The 21,277-nt window shown below is 41.4% G+C and overlaps 1 protein-coding gene across 3 annotated transcripts in view; it reads right to left on the bottom strand.

Moving 5' to 3' along the window:
* Nucleotides 1–19,811, bottom strand: part of pax5 (paired box 5) — a 52,590-nt gene extending 32,779 nt beyond the window's left edge. Inside the window, exons 1-3 of one of the 3 annotated variants that reach the window (XM_034858864.1) lie at nucleotides 19,353–19,811; nucleotides 3,920–4,085; nucleotides 136–333 (exon numbers count right to left, since the gene is read on the bottom strand). In XM_034858864.1, the coding sequence (XP_034714755.1) occupies nucleotides 136–333; nucleotides 3,920–4,085; nucleotides 19,353–19,398 (410 nt within the window). In that variant the 5' untranslated portion in view covers nucleotides 19,399–19,811. Of the gene's footprint in view, nucleotides 1–135; nucleotides 334–3,919; nucleotides 4,086–12,637; nucleotides 13,158–19,352 lie in introns of those variants that run through there. The other 2 variants (XM_034858871.1, XM_034858876.1) reach the window with 2 other exon arrangements.
* Between the last annotated feature and the right edge of the window lie 1,466 nt (nucleotides 19,812–21,277).

Here is a 21,277-nt window from a genome sequence, read left to right as displayed (position 1 = left end):
GCACACACACACACACACACACACACACACACACATAAAGCACACATTATATTGATTTGAACTCTACCTACACTCAGTACCTGTTAATATAAGTTGATACTCAAACACACACACAGATGACACAGACTGTAGTACCTGTTGATGGAGCTGACACTGGGGACGCTGTCATTGTCACACACTCTCTCGGCCAGGAGCCTGTCTCGGATCTCCCAGGCAAACATGGTGGGGTTTTGGCGTTTGTAATCTGCAATCTTGTCGACCACTTTGGGAGTAGCAACCTTTGGTTTGGATCCCCCGATTACCCCGGGACGGATACTGCCCGTTTCATAGTACCTGCCAATCAAAGCGCAGAATATTTGTGTTGGTCATGAGGGGCAATACAAGAAGGTTGCAGTATTTCTAGAAGAGATATATAGTAAAAGCTGTTGGAAGGTTGAATCTGTTCCATTTAAACTTGTTTTTAATTATTTGTAATTTTTTATTCATATTGCCTCTAGTCCCCAGGGTCTTTGAATTAAGTTAAATTGTACTATGTCATCTTGAAATAAGAAAAAGAACTGATAAAAACAATAAATGCATGTAATGTAACAAGGATGAGGCTGAGAAGTTTAATCAGGTGAAAGGAAATACCTGACTGTGGGACCTGACTAACTGAGCTGATGTTGTCTAATTTTATTTTATTTATTAATACAGATAATAGTGCAAAAGAAATCGAATGCCACCTCAATAAGAAAAGGTTTACATGGAGGCTATTTTATACTTTTCTTTTTGTCAACAAGTCTTGTTGTCTTGTGGTCTTGTTGTTTGTGGTCCTCTGCACCAAGTCCGTTGGTTCCTACTGAAGATGTAAATCTTTAAAAATTGGTCACAAATATATAGTTTAATTTGCTTTTAAGCTAGACCCTTTCTAAGAACAGCTGAATACTGTAGTTCTTTAGCAAGAATGAATTAATCAGGATCATATTGTGCATTTTTTCCAGGTACTATTATCAATTTCAGAATTTGGTGCATTTGTGAAACTATACACCTTGTGGGGATTTGGACATGTTTCACTCAGTCGCAACTCGTGTTCTTCCTGGCTCCTCAGTAGATGAACAACCTTCCCACTGCAGGGCAGGACTTCTCTTTGGCTTGAATTCAAAACTCTAGTCCTCTTCCTCCCCCATTTGCATCTGATCTTGAAAAAAAGATCATCCTCCTGTCTTGTGTCGCATTGCTGGCAGGACAGGTGGGTTAATATTCTCACAGTCCATAAACTCAAAGTTAAGTAACGTGATTGATGGGATGTAAAATTCCCAGAGCTTATCTTTTGCAAAAATGCAAGTCAGCTGAAGCTAATATGAGTCTGATTTAGGAATATCAAGTGGTTATCTTCCAAAGTCCCAGTATTTTTAGGAGGAAATTCTGTCTTTGTGTACAGTATATCCTTCCGCTGCCATTGAAAAAGTGTTAACCTATTTTTATATTACATACTTGATAAAGTTTACTTTCACACCTTGATCATCGTGTCATATATTTACGAGGATATATAAACTAATAACTCAGGCCAAATTTAGGACTATTGTAAATTCTTTGCTAAAAGATTCCATTGGCATTTGTCTCTGCTGTTATCTCTATTTGGCCTTTTTGGTTTTGTTGTCATTGTTTATTTTGGTTAGATCACTTTTGTCTAAACTTGTTTATGCTGCTGCTTTGGTGTCCCTTGCAAAAAATGTCTTCAACCCTCAGACTAAGAAAAGAAAGATTTCTCCAGGCACTCTTACAGTGCAAGGGATTAAGTTATATTTGATGCCCTGAATTGGTCGGGCATAGTGGGTCTTTATCAAGGCGGAAAGAGTACTCTACATCAACCAACCAATACAGAGAAAACTGTTATTTTAATGATATAAAAATTTTAATATCATATCAATAAAAATAATTAAATCAGACCACTCAGTATGATGCGGCCCCATCAATAGGCTAAAGTTCTCATGACTTACGCTACATGTGAAACTGACGTCTGCATTATTCCCGGTGCTTAAATTTCAGTAAAATAAAAACCAAATACAAGATATTTCCAATGTCACAGTCATTAGAACAAACTGTGGACAACAGTCTCAGCTAAATGACTAACTGTGATGGCAAAAATATGTATGATGTCTGACTCCTGCTGGCTGTTACTCTTTTTAGCAATTTCACATTGTGACACAGAGGTAAGAAGAGGGTGGCACTGACACACACACACACACACACACACACACACACACACACACACACACACACACATATACACACACACACAAATGCAAACACACAAACTCACAGATTCAGGCGTTTCGTGTCCACCATGGCTATTTCATGAATGTATTTGCATGCAGAAGGGGCATGGGGGCAGGGGGCGGGAGGACAGCAAATGCACTACACAGCTTGCAGAAAAAGGGGGGTGCAGTGTGTGGATGCAAGCTGTCAGTCAGTCTTAAACCTGCTCTCTCTCTTTCTCTGTCTCCCCCCCCCACCACCACCACCGCTGTACGGTAGAGTAATCCCTTCCGTGAAGATGTGTGTTCCTGTAAATGTGGGTTTTCTTGTCTCTTGTCTGTGTGTGTGTGTGTTTGTGTGTGTGTGTGTATGCGCGCATGTGCTGTGCATATGTGGGTGTTGCACATTTTGACTTTTCACAGCTGGAGTATAAACACAGCTAAAGGAAAAAACAATCTATTTCCAAATGGAAAACTACTTAAATTATTCACAGCTGAATCATTGGTGAGTAAACGAGCATGGTTATTGATATCCGCACAACGATGAACTAATACACACAGACACACACGCACGCAGAGTAGTAGAGTTGGTGTTTTTTGTTCTGCTGGCACCAGAGAGACAGAGAGGAGAGGATAAAACAACCCTCTTTCCCTCCTTTCTTCCATCCCTCGATCCCCTCTCCTCCCCCCTCCCGGTAACGCTTCAGTGAGTAGAACGGCCAGGACAGGGGAGAGAGAGGAAGATAGAGAGAGGAAGACAGAAAAAGACACAGAGAAAGAGAGCGAGAGAAAGAGAGGCAAGGGAGAACAATGACCAACACATTTTTTGATATAGCTGAGGGTCGCAGTAGCTAATCCTTCCCCTCCGTCCCCTCAAATGGTCTCTCTGTCTCTCATTGGTTTTTTTCTTTTTTCCTGCACTCTTCTCCTTTAACAAGCCTTTTTCTTTTGATTGTGTTCCTTGTTCTTGTCTTTCTCCCTTTCTCCAACTCCCTCTGTCTTTTTTTCTTTTCTTTTTTGGGGTGCAGAAATATGGTGCCACTTTCATTTTGATGCTAATTCCCAAAAGTGATGAATCTTTTCCCTTTTGTCCCCCTTTCTTCTCCGGGGGATGGAACGAGCAGGGATTTACTCTTGAATTTAGCTTTGAAAAGGCAAAGAGAGAGAGAAAAGGGGGGGGGGGGGGGGGGGGGGACAGAAATATTGAGAGGAGTCGGATGTGAAATACAGGATACAGAGAGGGGAGAGGAAGGTTAAATTGGCAAAATAAAAGAGTAGTGAATAGAATGTGAGAGGTGAGCTAAAACCAAATACAGCTTGTATTTGTATATGATGCTGAGGGAATCAAAGAAATGGCAGAATAGACACTACGTAAATGAGTCGGTGTGACCTTACAGGGGCTTCTGTTTGACACATGCTGAGCCGACACTGAACCTGAAGTCTATGTGCTGACAAAAACACTAAGCAGGATGACCCAAAAATTAACAAGATACTTAATTATAAAAACAAATGGCATCAAACCCAGAAGTCAACATTTTTGTACACCTTGGCCAAGCGTTCGAAGCGTGACAGCAGGTCACACTACCTCACAGTCTCTGAGCACACTGTTGGGTGTGTAAAAAAAGGTCTAAACATTTTCAGCATTGGCACCATATGGTCGTAGGTGTTTGTGTGCCTTTTACCTGCCCAGTATTTTGCTGACACATCCATGGCTGACTCGTAGCTGGCGTGAGATATCGCAGGGTCTAACCCCTTGGTGGGCTAGTTCCACTATTCGCTGTCGAACTACATCTGGGAGGGGCCTGCCGTTTACAAACACACCTCCGAGCTGGTTCACTCCGCCGTGTCCTAGAAGACAGAGAGAGAAAAGGAAGTTTTAAATTAATCAAGGTCAAGGATGAGTGAAAGAGACAGAATAATAATATGGCTGCTTAAAAATTGAATTAGGTAACAGGCAAAATAAAGAGACAAAGATAAACATATTCAAATGTAAGTGACCAAATGAAGGTTGATGAAGCAATGATGAGTCAAGGATTTTGGAGGACTAAACAATTGTGGCTTTACCTACATGTGCATCACATAAAAAGTGCACATTGATCAACAAAATCGATTATAAAAACTAAACGGTCTTCCCTCTAATTAGATTATTGGAAGGACCCGGCAGACACAGAAAAAGAATGTCACACATGTTGCACATCAATTTCGTCTTGCTTTTCCAAAATGATTCTTGATTCTTCATGTCAACCTTGTGTAATCTCGTATTGGGTTAATAAAAGCATATTTTAAAAAGACAGACTGACTGAGATCTGAGTCTTCCATTGCTGACTGCTGAACAGCTCCATTGACGCACTTGGAGTTCCATTGCTGTACTGACCACTGGTTTCAACAAAAACACTATTTTGTTTTTGTGCCATCAACATGTTGTTTTGGTGTATCAACGGTTCAGTTTGTAAAGCTGTATTCTCTGGATTCTCTAGCTCTCTTGAATCACTAACAAACACAGAAAATATAATTGCATGTACAACAAAACATCTTATGAAGCTGTGAGTTTCTGCGTGTGTGTGTGTGTGTGTGTGTGTGTGTGTGTGTGTGTGTGTGTGTGTGTGTGTGTGTGTGCGTATGTGTGTGTGTGTGTTTGTGTGTGTATACAGTATATATTATTTTTATGAGGTTTGTTGAGGTTTAAGAAATATTAACTTCAGCAGAGTTACACTCTCTTCCCACTGATTTATCTGGCTCAGCATATTAAAATCCAGTTTGACTATTCCAAAGAGCAAACTTTGCCCATTTTCACCCAGGGCAGAGCATGCTAAGATCTTAAGTAAATGAGGGGATTTCAATTAATTATTGACCAAGGCCTGTCCCTGGCCACTTTCAGAAGGATACCACTAATATTCCCCCTGAGGGATGAAAGTATAGGGAAAATGAATAAAAGAGAATAAGACTAGTTTACACATGAATAGGCTAGAATAGAACAGAGTACAAGCTGAACCTTAGCATAATTCTGTTTGTTGGATTGTTGAAAACGTTTTGAAGACTTTGTTCTTCTGCTACTGTAACTATTTCGACACAGAAATTCTGCCTGTCACAGTAACCCATCTGACAACTGGTGATCAACCGATTTAAATAGCAGCAGCAAAGAAGCAGGGACAATGAGCAGAACAACAGTTGGGAACAGGAGCAAAGTATAAAGAGGGATATAGTTTGCATCCATCTTGTCAGAATAGAATTGAAAAATCTTTGAATTACTTTTTTTGTCCGTCCAACACCCCAATATGAAGTGTTAAGTTCACTTTCAAGGAAGACTAACTATCACATTGGAGAAGCTGAAACCAGAAAATAATTGCCATTTTTGCTCAAAAATCAATGAAGAGATTAGCGTTTATCAAACGTATTGCCAATTTGTTGCTGTCAATAGATTGTTTGATTAACCAACAACTTGAACTTCGCTCTAATACCAGTTCTGGAGCAAGCTGGGGGTTAGACCTCAGTTGGGTCAGCAGTCAAACAAATACACACCTGTGCAAACTCTCAATGAAAGGCTCGAAACAGCCATGTAGAATCAGAAACTGCAGACACTTGTCGTGAAACGACAATTCTAACTGTATCAGCCAACATATCGATATATAAAAATATGATATAGTCAGTGGCAGTAGTGGCATACATAGGAGAAATAAGTAGTACTATTTGGGCCACACTCTCTCTCTCGCTCCCCAATAGTGTGTATGTGTGTGTGTGTGTGTGTGTGTGTGTGTGTGTGTGTGTGTTTGTGTGTGTGTGTGTGTTGTATGTATGTATGTATGTATGTAGGCATACACCAAAAGGCAGAGTATAAATCAAGCAGATTTGTTTCTACCACATAATCCACTGGCTTTTGTATTACCATAGTGATTACCTCTTTGGGGGAAACACACACACACACACACACACATACACACACACTAATCCTAGCTGTGGGGGTAATAGATTTTAAACACATTACCCCAGCAGGGATAGCCCCTTAAACACAACGCTGTTCCCTGAACCTGTCCCCCTGTTCTCTTCTTCCCTCCATCAGCATAAAATAAAGAAGCCAACACACACACACACACATGCAAGCACGCACGCACGCACTCACACATACACACACACTCTCTCTCTCTCCTCCAGCTCAAATATAAATAGATCCACACATGAAGGATGAATACAGAAATGTGAAGTCTACAGTCTCATTCTGTGAAATCAAACAAAGCTATTTCTAAAAGGCTGATGCGGGCGGTCACTCTCTTCCTTACTACTTTATTTTTTGAGATAGAAGAAGCCTCATTATGCAGATGCCTGCTGCAGACAGCACAATTTGAAAAGCAATCGCTCTTTACAAAAGGCACCAATATATAGACAGAGTCATATTTATGCAGTTTGAAAGCTGGGCTCAACCAAGGCTCAAAGTCTAAATGGCATGAAATGTTACAACCAGCATGAACTTTAAAGACAATAGTATCACATCAGCTGTATCAAAAGCATTTGTCATACATTATAAAATCTGTGGAGCAATCTACTAAATTAAAGGTTAGCTGTTTTCATTTTCCATATTTGTGTTGGCATGGCTGTGGTATGACAGGTACATTAAAGGGGCACTCCACTACTCAGCTTGTAAAAACATTGTAAAAGTCAAGTCTTGAGAAAATAATCCTCCTGATGTTGTCAGTTATCCCAGCTTTGGGTTGAACTACAAATTACAGAAACACTGTTTTAATGCAGTTTTGTCTAAGGCATTTGCATTATGGGAAAGGCAGGATCCAGTGTTTTAAGAGCTTTACGCATATTAGGGACTAAAAGTCAGGATTTCTGTGGGTTAGATTTTGACTATTCTTTTTAAAATGTATCTCTCACAAGTCCCCTGACTTGATGGATATGCAATACTAAATCTCACCCCTTTAGTAAATCAACGTCATTCTGAGCTTAGGTAATGCATGTTTTTTGAGTGTGTAACTATTTCCTTATGCATTTAGTATGTCTGATGGCCAGCAGAGTATAAAATATCACATTTGACACAGATCTGTCTCTGAATGAATATGATCTTTTATTGCGAATTGACCGTTTCAACTCGGTGAACTGTTTTATTTGGATTATTTGGTAGCCATAGAAAAAGCAGCTCCAGCACAGAATTTGGCGCATACATCCAGAAAACTGTTTTGTAACTGCATTGGCTCTTTGAAATAATGTTAAACAGAGATCTGTAAGATATCCAGCATGTGATTATTTGTTGGCTGAGTGACCCTGCTGGTGGTTTTTAATGTAAGCGGGTATTACTCTGCTCCTGGGCCAGTGAAGGGTGAAGAGTCAAGTCACTTTTATTTACAGGCATGGCCTAAAATCACAGTTCTCAAGTTTACAGAGATACAGAGAGCCACCCCACTCTGTCTCTGCTGAGCCCCACGGTTATTTTTAACATGTTTGAGACATGTTATGCCTTTATTAAAAAGTTGATGGTAGAGAGATTATTGGAGGGTCCCCGGCTGGACTTGAACCGGGGTTCTTGCTGATCATAGTTTGCACCTTAAGCGTAGCCCACCTAAACCGCATTGTTCTTGTGATCTTTTATGTAATCCTGTGATTTTACTGGAAATCATGAGCACCCCCCCCCCCCACACACACACACACACACAAACACACACACACACACACACATATACACACACACACACATTTTAGCTCCCACGATGGTCATGTTCTCTCTGTCGTTTAGAACCCTTTTGCACACACACACACACACACACACACACACACACACACACACACACACACACACACACACACACACACACAAACATTCCCTTTCAGATATTCTTTAAAGCAGGAAAGGGCCTGCTGACCTACATGGACAAATTCAAGTCTTTAACACACACTCTCTGTGAATGTTTTGTGTGAAGGCATTATTCCTTCCCCCTCTCTTTATTATTATGTCCCGAAACCTTTCGATGAATAAAAGCACAGTTTTCACAGGGTCATTTATAGAAGCCGACTGTGCTACGTCCTCCTCACCACAGGTATCTGCAGTGAATACTCTCCCTCCCTCTCCTTCCCCCACCATCCCGCTTTCTCAGATAAGAGTAAATGAAATGGTTCCTTTCACCCTTCCTATCTGGGCCAGGCCATGAAATACGCCTTGCTTTGTAAAGAGATGGAGAGGAATGACTTGTGACCTACAAAACCTCCAGATAACTATTTATTCACTTATCTGTGTATTTACTGTTGGCATTAGACGTTCAGGCTCTTACCATCATGGGTTAGGTTATGGGGATTATGTGTTTGAAATTTATTTTCCAAGCATATAAATACTGATAGCGACAACAGAATGACTTACACATTCTATCAATGCATTTGTTTATCGACCACTGTGGCATCATTTTCGAAATAAGTAGCGGTTGCATATATGCCATGTTTTTACACATTAGGCATTAGATGCCTGCAGGAATAGATTGAGACTATACAGTAAATTTGATCTTGCAGAATTTATCAGTATATAGGAAAAGAGCCCAAAACTGTCTTACATGTTTCTTTTGCCTAAAAAAATTTATTCCTTAATATGTCACCTAATGGAAGAATTTAGGACTGATGTTCCCTCACAGCTGTGTTGAGTTTAGTGACAGGGTCCAGAAATTCATCACACTGACCAAACAAATTAACCACTTGCTCCCAGAAATTCAATCAACATTGGCCGGCTCTGGAGGTTTTGTTGCAAATTAGACACATTAGATACAAATTAGGGGGACTTGGCTTTTAACAGGTCTTTCTATAAAAGCTGAACCTATCTTGTCTGGGGGGGGGGGCACTGTTGGCAGAGGCAGCAGCTTCAATTTCAGAAACAGAATCCGAGCGGGACAGAGACAGCCAGGGGACCAGGGGTCATTGTGCAGCTCTGTTGTATTTCATTTATTTGCCCTTTATAGGAGCTTACTTAAAAACCCAGCACTTTCTTAAATGTTTGATTGACTCACTGTTTCCGGGAGGAAAAAAATACAGAGATAAAGCAAACTATATTCATGCTTCCCCATCCAGAAAATAAAGTCCATTAGGCTCTCTGTCTCCCTCTTCCAACATTCCTCTCTCTCTCTCTCTCTCTCTCTCTCTCTCTCTCTCTCTCTCTCTCTCTCTCTCTCTCTCTCTCTCTCTCTCTCTCTGTCTCTCTGTCTCCCACTTCCAACATTCCTCTCTCTCTCTCTCTCTCTCTCTCTCGCTCTCTCTCTCTCTCTCATCTCTCATCTGCCTTGTCACGGCCTGACGCCTCGAAAATAAAGCAAAACAGGGAAATCGCAACAAAACGCCACCGGTTCTCTATCTCTCTTTCTCCGTGTCTCTTGAAAAAAGAAAGAAAATTGGGAACTAGAAATTACTTTTAGCTGAAAACCGGTTTGGAAAGTTCCCCGCTAGAATACAGATGAAGCACATTTCCTTGAGCAAACAGTGAATAGATCAGTGAGATGTGCCATGCAGGCGCTTTGGACGTATAAAGTGTTATTTTTTTCTGAAAGGTGGAGTAATTTATATTCTCTGGGAAGTGGGCGTCAGAGAGTCTTGTTAATAAACGGTTAGATTTGCCCTATCATCTTATCATCATATTAATATCTTATAAAGGAGTCAGTTTTAGAGAGTACTGACAGAAACACCATGATTTGATTGAAAAGAGACTTTGACAGCATTAATTAAACGTAGCCTACTTTAACTTATAAATTGCCATTTCTTTACTTTCGTTTTCCTCAGGAGACAGTTATCGGGAAAAAGTCCACTTCAAATAACATATTGGCCTCTGTATTTTTTCCATTTAGAAAACATGTTTTTTGTGAATGTTTATGTATTTTTGCCGGTCAATTGTTTCCTTCTTTTCTGTGAGTCGATCACCAAGGTATAGGCCACAGCCTTGCCTACTTATTCAGCATGCCACTATTACCATTACAATACATGATTATGAAATTCAGCTGATTATCATAACAATTACCTGGAATAGATTGTTAAAAAACATCCCGGCCATATAGTGTTGCTTATGGTTCAAAACGCGCTCCAAAGTTTCCAAAGTTAGGCCTCTAAAAAAAAGCGAGTGATATGAATTAACTTTTTACTTTGTTGTCAAGATAGAAAACCGTTACACCCGAAACAGACATAACGAATGGGATGTTCAAACTCAAAAATTAACTAACCTTGTAGGTAAAAACAATCAAAAAAAGAAATGTGCGGAAATAATCTAACAGCCAGCTTTTAGGATGGACACTCACACACACACACACACACACACATACACACACACACACACAAAGCGTGCACAAATCATACATTTGTTTTACATTCAAAACTCTAGTTAAACGTACAAATCAATGGTATTACCTTAACTCGACAACTTATGTGCAACAAAGGCTCACGTTGTGAACTTTAACTTATTTTATGAACACACACACACACACACACATATACGCTCTCTCTCTGTCTCTCTCTCTCTCTCTCTCTCTCGACCAACATTTCCACGCGTCACAGTCAATTCTTCCCGACCTCTCTCTCTACCTTTGACATTTTTTAGGTGTAATCGTTTTAAAGCGTCTCCGGGCTTTGACATATATAACTTTAGCTCCGCTGTTACCGTCAGCACCGCGGTTCATTGGGTTTGGTGATACTGCAGAGAAGAGGAAACGTGATTCGTTACAGTGTGTGTGTGTGTATGTGTGTGTGTGTGTGTGTGTGTGTGTGTGTGTGTGTGTGTGTGTGTTCTTTTCCTTTTTTTTATCCTGCAGGATTACGCACTGTGGGAGCCTCAGTCAGTCAAATTACACGGCTTCTCTCCGGGACTAAACTGCAATAAAAAATATATAATGCATAATCTGAAATGCTTGCAGCCCGCCTTGATTCAGTTTTTAAGTACAGAGGCGAATTTTGTGTGCAGAGCTACCACACAGGTTGCGAATATGGGACTATGTTAAAATCCCAGTTTTCGTTCATATTCTTTGGACGTTCGAAAATGATATTAATTAAGCTGGTTAAAGAACACTTAAAGTTTAATTTAATGATGTCCTATTATGTGGGCCTCTAAAGCCAACCTTTGGAGTTGATTATAACTGAACATATTAATTTCAGATATTAAATGTGGGCTCATAACCGATAACGATTGTTTTGTGAGCTCAGTGTTTTTTGTGCTCAAATTGAGCAGAATTGAATTATTTCCAACTATTCAATTATTGTCGATATTAACACAAAAAAAAAGCATTCCTTGTGAAGAGAAGCCGCTAGTGTTTGGGGAGGGAAAGGCGACTGAAAAGACAAAGCAGGGCCCGCCATGTCACGACTGAATGAGCAAGTTGTGCCCCCCACCCACCACCGCCACCAGCAGCCTGCACCCTGCATGTCCCCAAGCACCTGCTCTTCTGAAGTGTCCTTGAGCAAGACACTGCTGGCTACTGCATGCTGCGAAGCTGAACCTGTGTGATCTCTGACCTGCTGGGCAGTGAAAGGAGAATTTCCCTGCGGGGGATCAACAGAGTCTCACCTTGTTATTATTAAAACGAGAAGGTCTCCGCTTGCAACTGTGTGTGTGAGGAGCAGTGTGTCTGTCTAAACTGGTTCTGTGCTAGAAACACTGTTACTGTTTGTGGATCAAGTTCAGCTTTAAGTCATGCCTTGTTACCTCTCTCTCTCTCTCTCTCTCTCTCTCTCTCTCTCTCTCTCGCTCTCTCTCTCTCTCTCTCTCTCTCTCTCTCTCTGACCCCTGCTTCTCCTTTTCCCTTTGTAGAGACAACAACAGCATGCCGTTTCAAACACAAGGCACCAACAAATGCAACACAAATGTAGGCACATCCTGAATTACGATGCAGTTCACAATTACAAAACGCTGCCTACCTGTTTGATAAAATACTGCAAGAGACTATAAATAAAAAGTAAGAATAAAAAGCTAATTCCCAAACAAGGAGAAACCAATATTAATTTGAGCCTAAACCTTTCTTGTATCCATTTTTCAAACACTACAAAAAATATCCATCTCTTAAAAAGTAATTACGTGGAGCAACCCACTGAATATATAATATAACAATGTGTGTTATTATAGGAAGATGTATCTCACGTGCACAACACATTTCCAAAGTTGCACCCGGTCTGTTTTTAGTATTCAAAAAATATATCTTGAATAAATGAAGAACAGTTAAAAATCAAAACGTTTTTTTCTAACAGCTTACCATTAGCGAAATGTAAGTGCTTTGTCGAAGACTTTTGGAAGTCCTTGCATTAAAAGGAAATACGTAGGATTCAAATCAAAGATTTGTTTTTGTGCCACTCCGCTGTTATCATTGCATATTCACACAGAGCTGGAGGTGTGGGGGTTGTTTCAGTTCAGGGCAGATGGGTTCATGCAGATGAAGGGTATTATAAACGGGTAAACTTACTGTGCATTGCTGCAAACGGATCGTGCTTACAGTGAATCTCCATCATTGAGGTGGAGGGCTGCAGGGCCCCGGTACGGTATGAGGACGTCTCAAAAATGCCACCGGACGCCCCGCTTCAGTCGGCCACTTTACGGACGCACCGTGACGTCCAGTTAACGGAACGGGGTAGGCCTACTAGTTCCCTTCAAGGAGAGGGTTGTTTTTCTTAATTCATAAAAAAAATGATTGGGTTGGCAATGGGATACAGGTTGTACTTTGACTCGAACAAAAAAAAAAAGATATACAAAATATAGAAAAACTCTAAGGTGGAAGGGAGGGAAATAATGGCGTCAAAAATATGAATCAGAGCCGGGCTCCCTCCTCATGGAGACGGGACACCGCTCCGGGTCTGTTCTGGCGTCTCCAAGACCAGAGGAGGGAAACGACAGCAACAGGGATCATTCCCTCAGCTGCTCGTCTACACAGAGGCGCCTCAGCACAAGGGAAACAGATTCAAAAGTTTTGCACACAAAAATACAGGGAAAGCGACCAAACTAGCCTCGTTCCCTTTCTCCCCTTCTCGGTCCGCTGGCCGTGACCTCTGAACTGCGACTTAGCCGATTTTATTTTGGGGGGGGAGGGGCTCAACTTTCTTCTTTCAGTCTATTCAAATATTGGGGAAAAAAGAAGAAAAAAATTCAAACAAAACCCAGTTTAAACAAAATAGGTTCTTTCCAGATCCACGGTTATATTTCTTCCAGGTTATATGTTGCACATGTTCTTGTCAGAAATCGTCCTCCTCAATTGCTTCCGCACTTGGTAATCTCCAGTCAATAAAAACGATCGCGAGCTGATGAGTGCTCACATCTTGAAGTCTCATATCCACCGTGCCAAGGAAAAGAAATAAAAATACAGAAAATTACGCAGCAGGAAGAAAAGAAACTGTGGTTCGAGTAAAAGCTGCTGAGGCTGAGAGTTGTGATCTTCTAAGTCTGAAGGAAAGGCAGATCTTGGTTCACTCTACTATCGCTTCTCCCCTCTGTGTTGACCAGGACTCGCTGCACAAACGTAGCTTTTGGACTCCCGGTTTATGTGTCAGTTTGGAAACGCAATTCTTTCGCTTGGTAAAAGAAAACAGTCCTATCCAAATTCACAAGGTAGTTTTCTCCGCGCTCACGCCAGAAGACCCCAAAGACTGTGGTGTAAATATCTACACATACAGGCTTCTTTAACTACACAGAGAGAAGCTGCCTGCGCACAGCGTCCACGGTGGCGCACGCCGCGTTTCAGGACCTGCTCTCGTGCGGACAGCGCCCGCGCTCCCAACCCCCTGGAACCCTAACCCACACGCGCCGGCCAGCTTCCCGTCACTCATAGCGGATCCAGCCAATCACGAGGCGAGCGTTGCCGCCACGTCACCGCCAACCCCAGGTGGAATCGGGTGGGGGAGCGCAGTGATTGGCTGCTGCGAATCCCGTGAGCCAATGACGCCCCGCATGTATTGTCCGTCCACCAATGGCGAGGGTCAGTGAAGCGACGCAAGGCTCCGGGAGTAAATGATCATATGTTTAATTTCAATTAACGAAGTAAAAAAACGTCATGCCTTTATACCCATTTGCGCTCAATTTATTCATGTCAATATTAAATGGTTAATTAATTGAGTATTACTAAAAAATGAGGCTTAGTTGCAGCAAGGCTTTATAAATGAGGGAATGCTCCGAAACTCAAACTGTAATTGTTTATAGGCCTATTGTAGGGATATAGGGGAAAATAGGGGTTGGCAAGAATAGAAAGAAAAGCATATTTTTTTTAAAGGCCCACAGTATTTCAGGGAAGCACATGCAAGTTAACCGCCTTTGTAGGCCTACAGGAGTAAGCGCTGACAAGTGCTGTGAAAACAATCGCTCCTGCGTGACTTCCTTCCTTCAGCTCAATGTTAGAAATGTTTAGCTAGGGGAGAAATGAGAAATAACATGAAACATGCATTCCCACTCATTACCTAATTGATTGCGAATCCAAACGGATGTCGTTTTTTAATGAAATGCAATTGGCGAGCTCAGCATTTGCACTCCAAACTGAGAGAGAGAGAGCGAGTGAGTGAGAGAGAGAAAGAGAGAGAGAGAGTGAGAGAGAGAGAGAGAGAGAGAGAGAGAGAGAGAGAGAGAGAGAGAGAGAGAGAGATTCATTACATGTTCGTCCCACCTGATTTGAGAGGGCATATCTAAGCCTCGCCCCTGTAATATTAAACACACAAATAGCCTAAAGCATGAGCCAAATTAAAAAGTATTATTTCCCTTTTTTTCGTGTTTCTTGACACTTAATTATTTCAGTTCCTCGGTGTTTATTGCTCGTATGAACTTTAGATTAGACATATTTAGAGCTACACCTTAGAGACATACAACAATATCAATAAAGACACCTGTAATAGTTAGAAAGCTGATCATTACGTATTGACTCACTAATGAAAAAAAACAATAACAATCTTTCCCTTATTCTCATGGTTTTCAAGTTTATCCTCTAAAGACATACTAACATGCTTGATGTACTTCAAGGCAAGGCATATTATACGAAAAAGGTCAATGCATGATATTATTGATAATTTCAAATTGTTTTTTTGTAGATTCCTTGCCCGGTTGGATGGTTTTGTATATGGTTTGCTCTATCTCGGACCACAAGGGGGCGTATAACCTTGAGCTGTGTGCCCGTCCATGGCCCTTACGCACGGGCGCATGCACAGATCTACACGCGCGAATGTAATACAGGATCTTTACAATCAATACACTTAAACTTAAAGTCTTCGAGTCTTCAAAGTAGACGAAAGGGGCCCTAAACTGGTCCAAAAATGTAAAGCATACATGTAAGAATGTTAATACATGATAGGGAAGCACTGTGTTTGTGGTTTCAGTTCATCCAGATGTTCACCCCTATACGGTTTCATAAATAGTCATTGATTCCACGTCCCTGCTTTATAATCCACTGATGGTAAAGTACACACTAATCCTCATTCATATTACACATCTCTTTCCTGAGTATTCATGAATTGGGGCCTCATAGAAATCTGACAAACAGAAAATCACGTTGCGTGTTTGTGTTTTTGTTTTTTACAACGAATATGCGACAAAACACGAATAGACCAGATTACAGTTAGGACACTGAAACTTAGATATTTAGATCATGAACCAAAGTCCAGGGCCACACAGCATGTAGGCCACAAATCAATGAAAAGAGCAAAAGCAGGCGAATACAGACACTGCGAGTCTCTGGAAAGTGGGAAATCTGTTGGCTAACTTCGTTTTTTTTATATAAATACACATTATTAAATACAGCTTCTTACATTTACAGTATGTTTTTAGTATTGCTTTCCTTCTCCAGGTAAACAATCTTTTTTTTTTTTTTGCACTGACATAGTATTTGGCTCTAGAGGTCTCCAGACAGGGACACAAAAGCATAACGATATCATATTTTGTGGATTTTAATTCCTATCGTTTTATTGTGCTCCTTCCCCCTCTGCAATAAGTCTGTTTTCATTTATTGAGATATAGACACGAGCGCTTTTCTCCCCACAGAAGAAAACGGTCGCCCCTGTCTCTTCGATTTGCAAATTAAATACATAAGCAATTAAAAAATCCAAACACAATCAATCATGTATACAAATTGTTGTTGCTTTAGGGTTGGAAATTTAGAGAAAACTTCCATCAGGGTAGGACGACTTTAATCCGGGGGTCCAACCCCATTACCATATTTCATTACCTCTCCTGTGTTGGAAATGGGAGGACGGGGGGGGGGGGGGGGGGGGGGGTGGAAGGGTGTGTATACTTTTTTAAGCTTTAGTAAGAATGTGGTTGAGTTTTCATAATCATTTGGAGGCAAATTGGAGACAATGTTGTTGTTTAAGTGTTCCCTCCCTCTTTCTTTCCTTTCCTTCCCTTCCTTCCATCCACTATGAAAGCTTCGGCTGTTTTGCTTCTTGCGCCCGAGCCTCAAAACGAAAAAGCAATGAAAAATTAATAGCGCATGTTAACTCCACCAGCTCGTTTATTACACGCCCGCTGACTGTAAACATAATGAGAAAGCTCCCGTATCTCTTCTTAAGTTTTCATTTGCTTATAAAATATAAAAGTCATCACTAATAAATAAAATATATGGACTGGAGAGAGTGAACCGTCTTGGACTTTCTGAGGTGGAACTCGACTGCGTACCGAGCAGGTAAATCCCACTCACTGCTTCTCCCACTCACCCACAGGCCTGATCAAATGGACCTGTTTGGAATCATTTGGCTCGATGATAATGCAAGTAAAGACCAGTCTGTCAGCTGGCAGGTGGAGAACAAGGCCCTGCTGCCCATAATGTCAGACCATCTCCTGTGTTTTGATGGGGCACTTGAGGTCAAAACGAAATTAGGCTATGCCATGGGAGGTCATCTCTCTCTTTCCTTCCCCCCTCCCTCCTGTCTTACTCTCCTCAGTCCTCCATCTCTCTCTATCACAGCTTTACTTGATTTCAGCAACATCACAAAGCACATGTGGCCTTTAATTTGGCTGTAAAATGCCTGTTTATTACGGGTTTTGGGAACGACTTTACAGCGCAGAATCAAATATTGTATATGAAAAAATAGTTTATGTATGAGCCTTAATAGTCAAGAGGTCAGGGTTTGTACCGTTTGGTCATTGGCTGCAGGGACGCATACATACAAAAGGTTGGCTGAAGGTGACAGTTGGGTACCAAAGCTGGAATCTAAAAGGTGTTTCTCAGTGAGAATCTGACCATATAGGGAATCCATTGTTGTGTGGGGTTTTATTGTTGTAATGGAGATGGCATATATGTACATGCCATATAGTGAAATCCTAAGGGTCATGATCGAAGACCAGAGCAGATCAGTGACCTATGCGTCTATGTATTTGTCATAGGCCCAAGTAAAATATAAATTTAACTTCAGCCACTGCCCCACTTAAAATTACGTTCACATAATGAACCGCATTCTCAATTATGTTTCGAGGGAAAGTATTTTCTCCAGGATTGCACGTCCTCGCGCCAGTGACATGGCACACGTTGTAAAACGATGGCAGTTTTAACGTTGCGAATTGAACCCAAACTTGGTCGTCAGACAGGGACTGAAATGGCGGCCCCGTTCATTGGAAAGAGACGGCCTACGCACTTTTACGCACGGCCAACCTACAGGGCGGGAAGAGAGAGGAGTCTCATTAAATCCATGTTCATTCTCACAGATTCTCCTTTGTACCCCGAGCACGTTTCTTAAAGTGAGAGGAAATGGAGAGGCTGTAGGTATAGGCCTGGCCTGAGCCCTATAGACTTTACACATCAGCCGGGGAGGGCCTCCTCTAAACTCTGATTTCCTCAGTGGTTAAAAGGTTATTATCCAATTTCAACAAATCCCATTGCTTTCAGCGTTTACCATGGGTAAGGCCCACTCCACAAAAGACTGCAAAGGGGGCATTATTTGTCTTACAGACCATAGGCATTAGATGATGACACATTTCCATAGAAGGCCGGACACAAGCTAATTTATTTCTACTATGAGAGAACGTGTCTAAACTGGAATATAGGCCTACTTTCTTATTGTGAAAAATAAAATAAAAAAAACACACAAAATGCAGTCTGCACATGTACGTAAACTACATAAACATCCACTATACATGAATTACAATATTGTAACAGGCAACAAAGAGCATCACTAAAGCAGATTTTAGTTTTTTTTTTTAGAAAAGGGTTTTCACGAAGCAGTGAACACATTGCCCTTTCATAAAGTATCACCTGCACACCGTTTCTTAATGACACACGACGTTTTATCAATGCAGACACAGCGGGCAGCAATATGAAATGATGTGATAACCATTGGGTGCCATAACAAGGTCGATGGCCTGATCCATTGATGTACCAAACCCCGCTGCTTTATGAATTGGCCTGTACGAGATGAACCTGTTGAATGAAGTAATGGAGACACTCAGGAAACCAGACTCCTTTAGAGAGTTGTCACTGACTGAACCGGAATGCAACTTCAACTTCTGGTCCACAAAAACACGAACACGAGCTTTAAATCCGTTTCATATGAAATGGTCACATTCCTCATAACACACATTAAAAAAAAAGAAAAAAAGAAAAGAAAAGATGGCCAACATTTTATGGCCTATTTGGTTTTTATTGTCAGGATCAATCAAGGTATCAATACCCCTCTCAGGTGCACGAACCAACACGCCAACCCAAACCGACAAGTTCAGTGCCAAAAGTTGTGATTGAAAAACTAAAATACAATTAATAAATTATGACCTCAAAAACCATATTTTAAACTAGCATATATATTATAAATCATAAACTGCAAAACTGCACATACACAATTTTCGTTGGAATTGTTATAAAGACATTTAAAGAGAAATGTTTCAGTAGTGAATCATTCTCAACTTTCCTCACTGGCCTACAAAAGCCATACAGTCACACACGTCAGATCCTTTGGATTAGGCAACTCTAGGCTACTCAAAAGAGTTACACCACCTGAAAACCCTTTACAACAGGCTACTTCTAATCACTTTTTAACAAAAGTTAAAAAAGAAGAATTTCTAATAATTTGCATTCCCACAACAAACTTCGACAACTTAACTCAAAAGTTTAGCAAAAAGAATGAACTAACAAACAACACCAAATCGTGTTTCACTTGTTAAAAAGATAAGTTCAACTTTTCATAGAAGTTAAATTAAGCTCGAGAGAGCCAGTGCGACCCTACCTGCTCTCCCCAGCCGCAGTGCAGGACTCTTGGGACCCTGGTCCATGTTGCCCGGTTAGAACAGGGGGAGGCGATGAAAGGAGAAAAAAAGGAAAAGAACAAAAACTTTTTTCCAGTGTCACCCTCTCCCTATCTCTCTCCCTCTCTCTTACCCCCTCCTCCACCCTCTCTCGCTCTCTGGCACTGTTTTCTTCACTCCCTCTCTTTCCCCCCCACCGCTACAGTACTTTTGGGGCGAGTTGTAGGTTAAAATAATTCGACCCTTCCGCTCCCGATTGCATTCCCTGCAAGTGCTCAGTCAGCTGCAACTAAACGCTTTAGGTGGAAAAAAGGCTTCGGGGGAAGCGTGAAATGATCACGCCGAGTAAAAGAGCCGCTCTCTCAATGTGCGCCCATGTCCTGTCCTTTTCCTGCACAAGCTTGCGCACACACACACACAAACACGTTTACGTGCACGTACTGATACACGCGCACCCGCACGGCCAAGCATACACACACAGACACACACACACACACACACACAACCTCCACCCTTCCCTGCAGGGCCGCGCCCCCCTCACTCGCATCTGTTACCAAGTTCCACTTTACTAAACTTTCCCGCCCCCGCTCCACTCTCCCTCTCTATCTTTCTCTTACTCTTCTTCTACACCTCATTTATGTTAGATTAATTTCCTCTGGGACACATGGGACACATGTCCATCCAGAGACCTTTCAAAAACTTCCAAAGGAGCGTTTATGAGAGTTCCTCCAAACTTCTCTCCTCCTCTGTCAGTATACACCTGTTACGCACGATGCTCTTTACGCATTACGCACGGAATGAGAGACTGGAGCAAGTGCAATACACAGAGCTACACTTTCAACTTCACCGCACCGCTCTTGGATGGTGCAGTTTTCTCCCCCTGCTGTGTGCAAAGTGTTTCTTACTAAACGGATAGTTCCGGTAGGCCTGCTCAGCTCCGATTGTTCACACACACACACACACACACACGCACACACACACATACACACACACACACGCACACACAGACACGTCACGTACACGCACATAAAACGAACGAGCACGCGCGCACACACACACGTACACACATACACACACCTGTGAACGCATAACATTTAATTTAAATATTAATTTGCCAACTAAAAAATTTCCACTCATACTGATACTCACCGTTTTGTTTTGAGAACAATAGCATTCAAGATTTCCTGAACATGTGTGCTCTCTTTGACTCTTCCGTTTAAAAAAAAAAAGAAGCAAATGTCTGAAGACAGAATTTTACAGCCAGTTTAGACCAACTGAAAAGGGTTTTACTCTACTTAGGTACAGACTGCCTGCCTGGGTTTGTATCATTAGCCTGAACAAAACAGATGAGTCCCTCTTTCATGTCCCTCTTCTGCACACGCTCACACACATTACACAAACATAAAATACATTAAAAAAACACTTTTCCCTAAAGAAATGTGACAAAAAACAGGCTACGACATCCCAGTTTTACACAAAGCTTAAACCATAGCGGAAGTTTGGGGAGAAAGTATAGCCTGCTGCGTCCACTTTCACATTTTAACTAACGTAAGAGGTCTTTTTGTCAGATAGCCCAACAAATATATGTATTCTATATTTGCGTTTTCTATTTCTATATTTACTTACAAGATGTTAACACATGGTGAAAATTAGACGAAATGAATAAAATATCCTGCAGATGGAAAACGGAGAGAATGGTTGTGGAGATGAAGGCACTGTCCTTCATCTCAGTCTGTCATCGCTCTGTCACTGAAACGCCAATCAGGAAAAACATGAAGGATTTTACCCCAAAATCCTACCAGGCCTCACCAAAAACTGGGCGAGATGGGCATTATGATGTTAAACTTTTTTTTTTTTTTAATAGTTGCTGTGTCTCTTTACATGGTACAAACCCATCCCTTTCTTC

The sequence above is a fragment of the Etheostoma cragini genome, chromosome 2 (genome assembly GCF_013103735.1).
Source record: "Etheostoma cragini isolate CJK2018 chromosome 2, CSU_Ecrag_1.0, whole genome shotgun sequence".
Classification (NCBI taxonomy): domain Eukaryota; kingdom Metazoa; phylum Chordata; class Actinopteri; order Perciformes; family Percidae; genus Etheostoma; species Etheostoma cragini.
The sequence above is the reverse complement of the archived record's forward strand: the minus strand, read 5'-3'. Positions and strand labels throughout refer to the sequence as shown.